Raw genomic sequence first — 6,834 nt, forward strand, 5'->3', positions numbered from 1 at the left:
GCGGTGACTGTGTTTCCCTTCACGGTGTGAGCTGTCGCCTTCTATCGGGTATTGACTGCTGGGAAACCCAGGAGGTTCCCTTCGCTAACGGATTTGACCGGTTTTACGGCGACTCCAAGCCTGGTCGGGGTCCATAGGCCCTGCCGAACGGTGCTGGCTTCTCTTTGTTCCCCGATCCGGTACCGGCGGGCCACCTCCCGACCCCGGTCCTTACGGTTCACTCCAATCGGCCTCTCCTGCAGACGGTCACCACTGTCTGCCAACCTTGCTGTATGTGCCCGGGCTACGCACCCGGACACGGTCAGTCTGCTCCACTGCTACTTCACTCAACTACTCCACTTCACTCCTCAACTACACTCTAACTACACTGACTCTCCTTTTTCCGCCTCCAGGACTGTGAACTCCTAGGCAGGTGGGGCCAACCGCCTGGCTCCACCCCCTGGTGTGGACATCAGCCCCTGGAGGGAGGCAACAAGGATTTTTGTCTGACTTCGGTGTGCCTAGCCGGGGTGTGGGATGTGGTGTTGCTGTTTCTGTGACGACCTGGCTTGTCCAGGGCGCCACAATAGCAGGCGTAATGAACCGTTCTGCTGGGCACCACTAACTCTACTGCGGTCCCTGCGTCTGTTGATGGCAGTGCTAAAAGTGTTTCTGTGTGGAGACTGACGTCCCCCTCGCCTTCCACACTTTTCTGCTGGGCCTGACTGAACCTGTGCAGACTCGGACTCCGGTGTCCGGGTTGTTTCTTCTGGGGTGTACCAAACTGGTCGCTTCACCCCTTCTCTGTCTCGCCTTGCCTCCGACCCTCACTCAGGATCCCTCACACGGCTAGGCATTTTCCCCTGATCCTGGCCCAACACAGCACCGTTTTCAGGTCGCTTCCTCTGTCAGTCCTGCACTGGACCCGACCGGTTTCAACTGCCTCTCTCAGCCCCCAGCAATTGAATTTCTAGGAGACTTCAACTGACATCAGCCAGTACGTCTGACGTCAGTTAAGTAGAGCTCCCCCTTCAGCCCTGGGGTGGAAAGTGTTGTATGTGAGTACTTCCAATGTGGAAATCTCTTACTGCACCAACCAGATGTTACTGTGGCAACATAACCGCAGGGTGCCACATTCCCCCTAGTTAATTTCAGTACTCCTGGACTGAGACATTTAGTTTTCAAACGATAACATTAACAACTATGACAAATATTGCATTAGAGTCTTAAAAAGAAATAACAAATTTACAAAAACTAATAAAACTGATGAGCTCCCCCTTCAGGCCTGGGGTGGAAAGTGTTATATGTGAGTTCTTCCAGGGTGGAAATCTCTTACTGCACCAACTAGATATTACTGTGACTACATAACCGCAGGGTGCCACATTCCCCCTAGATAATTTCAGTACTCCTGGACTGAGACATCTAGTTTTCAAACAATAACATTAACAACTATGACAATTTATTACATCAGATTCTTAAAAAGAAATACAAATTTTACAAAAACAAATAAAACTGATGAGCTCCCCCTTCAGGCCTGGGGTGGAAAGTGTTGTATGTGAGTACTTCCAATGTGAAAATCCCTTACTCCACCAACCAGATGTTACTGTGGCTATATAACCACAGGGTGCCACACATGCACTGTTCTTCCTTTTCCCCCACGACACTATGTGGACAAATACGGTTGTGCATGAAGCACACAACCTCATGGTGTCGCACGTCCACTGTAAATGAATCTACTGTACTGCGTGCGTGCCAGATCAGGCATCCGGCGAAATACTGAATGTGTGAAAGGGTCTTGCAGGTGAATCATCACCGTGCCGGTGTCGGTTTGGGATGTCACATCGGCCTTGGTCCGTGACCCTGGAGGTGTCAATAAAGGATAATGGCTAGAGTGGATGTAATGATTATTCGTAACGCCACCTGTGGTTTGCGGCCATCTATGTGCCGCGGCTGCAGGAGGTGCTCACTGGGACAGATGGTGTGATGTAGCATAGTTGGTCTCCACAGGCAGAGCTGCGCTCCAGGGACATTGAGAGTAGTAGTTGCCTATGGCGCAGAGGCGCAATGGTCAGGGCGCCGGTAGTGATGGGACAACACAGAAGTTGCAGTCAAAGTTCTTTACTCACTGAAGTATCGCCATCTTTGGGAATGCAGGGCTCCACTTTTATGGGCCTTAGACGATCCCGGATAGCTCGGAGGTCAAGGCCGGTGTGGCTTTCTGTGTGTCCTTTCTCTTAGTATTCCGTCCACCCCAGCTCCTGGGCCATAGAAGGGGTCATGGGTCCCTGCTGCACTCCCGTGCACCCTGGAATCCCCCTTCTTCCTAAGAGCCTGGGCTGAGCACTCCAGCTCCGGACCCCTGGTTCTCTTGCTACACTTCCTCTCCTCTTTTCTGCTCTTGCTTGGACCGTGGTCCCGGCTCGATTGCCTATATGTGATGTTGCACCTCACTTCCCCTAGTGGTGTCCCGCCTCCCGGGTTGCTGTGCTAGTGGACCAGAGGTCCCATGTCTCGTGATGGCCACCCACCAGCTGCTACCCTAGCCCAGTCCCAGTGGGAGAGCTCCTGAACTGTGTGTTGTATGTATTATGGTGTACACCGGTGAATGACCTCCTCCATACACAGAATGAATACTGCACCTCGGCCGAGGTGCAGTAACCTGTGTCGCCTGAAGCCGCTGGGGCGTCCCATACAGGCGCAGCAAGCAAAATTATAACCTCCTAAGTAGATAAAGTAGAACAGCCTTTTTTGACTGGGATTATATTACATAATAAACATAATATTTTAATTGTAATTTTTGTATGTATAAATTCTAATAAAAATTAATATATTTTTGATACCGACTCAGGTTTCTCATGTTTTTAAGTCGTATCGGTGTCTAATGACAATGGGTTTTTGGAATCTTTGTGGCGTATCAAGATACAGGTTGATATTTCATGTGTCTGTCTCAAACTCTTGGGGTGGCTCTTTGGGTTTGTTCGCCCTGCTGATCCGATTGGGTCTAGTCCTTCTTGTTTTCTTATTTTTGACTTCAAACCCTACAGAGTATAATGTTAAAATCACATGTTTTTATTTCAAGCAAATACCGTATTTTTACTATTTTATTTTCCTTACAGATTTGATGTATAACAGACATTACAAATGTTCTTATTCTTCATTGTATGAATAATTCCCCCCGTTACGTCTGATCTATGCTCCAATCAGACACAGCTTTGCCTCTCCAACATTAAAAAGGACACCGGTGGCACCGAGGCTGGCCACATCCATGGTTCCAAAAGCTTCAAAAGCATTGCCTACAAGCACTATAAGCCATTACAGTCAATCCACCTTTACCTTTTAGTACAAATTCTGAAAGTAAAGGAAGAAGTCATTAAGAAATAAAAAAAAAGAAAAAGTCTTGAGTCAAGTCAAGTCAAGACTCGATGAATGCGATTTGAAGAAAGAAAAATTACCAAAAGCATTAGATATACACTGTGTGCAGAATTATTAGGCAAATGAGTATTTTGGTCACATGATGCTTGTTATACATGTCGTCCTACTCCAAGCTGTATGGGCTTGAGAGCCAACTACTAATTAAGTAAATCAGGTGATGTGCATCTCTGTAATGAGGAGGGGTGCGGTGTAATGACATCAACACCCTATGTAAGGTGTGCTTAATTGTTAGGCAACTTCCTTTCCTTTGGCAAAATGGGTCAGAAGAGAGATTTGACTGGCTCTGAAAAGTCCAAAATTGTGAGATGTCTTGCAGAGGGATGCAGCAGTCTTGAAATTGCCAAACTTTTGAAGCGTGATCACTGATTAATCAAGTGTTTCATGGCAAATAGCCAACAGGGTCGCAAGAAGAGTGTTGGGCAAAAAAGGCGCAAAATAACTGCCCATGAATTGAGGAAAATCAAGCGTGAAGCTGCCTAGATGCCATTTACCACCAGTTTGGCCATATTTCAGAGCTGCAACGTTACTGGAGTATCAAAAAGCACAGGGTGTGCCATACTCAGGGACATGGCCAAGGTAAGGAAGGCTGAAAAACCACCACCTCTGAACAAGAAACATAAGATAAAACTTCAAGACTGGGCCAAGAAATATTTTAAGACTGATTTTTCAAAGGTTTTATGGACTGATGAAATGAGTGACTCTTGATGGGCCAGATGGATGGGCCAGAGGCTGGATCAGTAAAGGGCAGAGCGCTCCCCTCCAACTCAGACGCCAGCAAGGTGGAGGTGGGACACTGGTATGGGCTGGGATCATCAAAGATGAACCTGTGGGACCTTTTCGGGTTGAGGATGGAGTGAAGCTCAACTCCCAGACCTACTGCCAGTTTCTGGAAGACAACGTCTTCAAGCAGTGGTACAGGAAGAAGTCGGTATCGTTCAAGAAAAACATGATTTTCATGCAGAAAAATGCTCCATCACATGCATCCAACTACTCCACAGCGTGGCTGGCCAGTAAAAGTCTAAAAGATGAAAAAATAATGACATGGCCCCCTTGTTCACCTGATCTGAACCCCATAGAGAACCTATGGTCCCTCATAAAATGTGAGATCTACAGGGAGGGAAAACAGTCCACCTCTGGGAGCAGTGTCTGGAGGCTGCGGTGGCTGCTGCACGCAATGTTGATTGCAAACAGATCAAGCAACTGACAATCTACGGATGGTCGGCTGCTGAGTGTCATCAGAAGGAAAGGTGACTATATTGGTCACTAATTTTTTGGGGTTTTGTTTTTGCATGTCAGAAATGTTTATTTCTAAATTTTGTGCAGTTATATTGGTTTACCTGGTGAAAATAAACAAGTGAGATGGGAATAGATTCGGTTTTTATTAAGTTGCCTAATAATTCTGCACAGTAATAGTTACCTGCACAAACAGAAATCCTCCTAAGATAGCCAAATCTAAAAAAACCCACTCCAACTGCCAAAAATATTAAGCTTTGATATTTATGAGCCTTTTGGGTGATTGAGAACATAGTTGTTGATCAATAATAAAAAAAATCCTCTAAAACTTGCCTAATAATTCTGCACACGTTATAATATATATAACAAATAAACAGTCCACGATGACTTTTAGAGGAGCCATTTCAGCAGCAGGAGACACACAACGGCCGGAGTCAAGACAACTTCATGGACACTTGTGCCACCACTGGTGCAGATAAAATTAAGGTTGCTTGAGGAATTGCCGAAGCTTCCAATATCACAGGAGGATTTAGTTGCGCACCCTCGCAAGGCTGATACAGATGGGTCTGGTCCTGCAAAGGGAGACAGAAACTTTCATTTAACACAACATTTGGCCACATGACCAATAAAGACTGGTATTTTTGACAAGAAATCTATCCCAGTACAGCTATACTGCATAAAATATCCTGGAAATATAACAATGATTTCTAAAAGTCAATAATGGGCTCATGTAATAGGAAACATTTAAAGGGGTTCTATGAAAATTAGAAGTTGACCCCTGATTTCTAGGGGTTTAGCTGCTGGCATTCACAGTGTTTCTGAACTTCTATGCGGAGCCCATCTTGACAGGACTGGAGGTGCCCGTAATCAGACTACACGCCATTTATTCTTTGTAGGGCATCCAGAGAAAACTGGGAAGAGGAGGGTTCCATTATTTCCATCAATTCCATTAATTATGAATGGAGCAGGGGTCAAGCATGTGCACTATACGATTCAAGCCAGGGGGTCTGCAAAACCCCATTTTGGGGCGGACAAGAGCTTTGTTTTCATCATCAAAGTAGATTTTTTATTTTCCATTATTTCTGTCAATCTTACCCTATGAGGGTTTTTTTTTTGCGGGATGAGTTGTAATTTTAAATAAATTGAAACCATAAGTTTTAACATATATTGTACGAAAAAATGGCAAAAAAAAGCTCCAAGTGCGGAAAAATTGCAAAAAGTGTGATTGCATGTTTGAGGATTTTATTCCCCATGTTCACTATATGGTAAAACTGATGTGTCAGTATGATGCCTCAAGTCGGTACGAGTTCGTAGACACCAAACATGTATAGGATTACTTTTATCTAAAGGGATTTAAAAAAAATAGAAGTTTGCCCAAAAAAAGGGGCGCAGTTTTTGCGCAATTTTCCACGAACCGTAATGTTCTTATTTTTCGGTATTTATGGCTTAGTGATGGCTTTTATTTTGTGTCTTGAGCTGACCTTTTCTTAATGGTACTATTTTTACGCAGATGTTTTGATCGCCTATTATTGCATTTTGTGGAAAATTTTATGGTGACCAAAAAGTGTAATGTTGGTGTTTAGATTTTTTTGCCGATATACCGTTTACCAATCAGATTAATTGATTTTATATATTGATAGATCAGGCATTTCTGAAAGCGGCAATACCAAATGTGTATATTTTTATTTTTTTAACCCTTTAATTTTCAATGGGGCAAAAGAGGGGTGATTTTAGCTTTTAGTTTTTTGGTTTTTTTTTACTTATTCTACTAGTTCCCCTAGGGGGTTATAAGGATCAGTTGTCTGATCGCTCATTCCTTTTTATTGATCACAGCTGCACAGCTGAGATCAGCAGAAAAACTGACCTCTTGCAACCTGCAGTCCTCGGTTTGGTGAAACAGGAAGTGAGTCATGTGAGCTACACATCACATAACCATGTGTTACCATGATAACCATCGGTTCACTGTGATCACATCACAGCACCACCGTGTGGCCAAGTAAGTGAAGATTTCTACAATCGGCAATTGAATGAAACTGTGGCATTTTGACAGCACCACTTAAGGGGTTAATAGGCACAAGTGGAATGTGGTTCCACTTGTGCCTGCGAGGAACACATCAGCTGTACAAATAAGCTAACATGTGCGTGGATCCCCTCTGGCAGCCAACAGCAGCCAGCATGGATCACATTATG

At 44.7% G+C, this 6,834-nt stretch overlaps 1 protein-coding gene across 1 annotated transcript in view; it reads right to left on the reverse strand.

Annotated features, from left to right (window-relative positions):
• Positions 1 to 3,027: 3,027 nt before the first annotated feature.
• Positions 3,028 to 6,834, reverse strand: part of LOC142257071 (phospholipase A2 inhibitor NAI-like) — a 32,984-nt gene continuing 29,177 nt past the window's right edge. The window contains exon 5 of the mRNA XM_075329133.1: positions 3,028 to 5,216. Within this exon, the coding sequence (XP_075185248.1) occupies positions 5,035 to 5,216 (182 nt within the window). The 3' untranslated portion in view covers positions 3,028 to 5,034. The remainder of the gene's footprint in view (positions 5,217 to 6,834) is intronic.

This window comes from Anomaloglossus baeobatrachus, chromosome 11, assembly GCF_048569485.1.
Source record: "Anomaloglossus baeobatrachus isolate aAnoBae1 chromosome 11, aAnoBae1.hap1, whole genome shotgun sequence".
NCBI classification, from domain to species: domain Eukaryota; kingdom Metazoa; phylum Chordata; class Amphibia; order Anura; family Aromobatidae; genus Anomaloglossus; species Anomaloglossus baeobatrachus.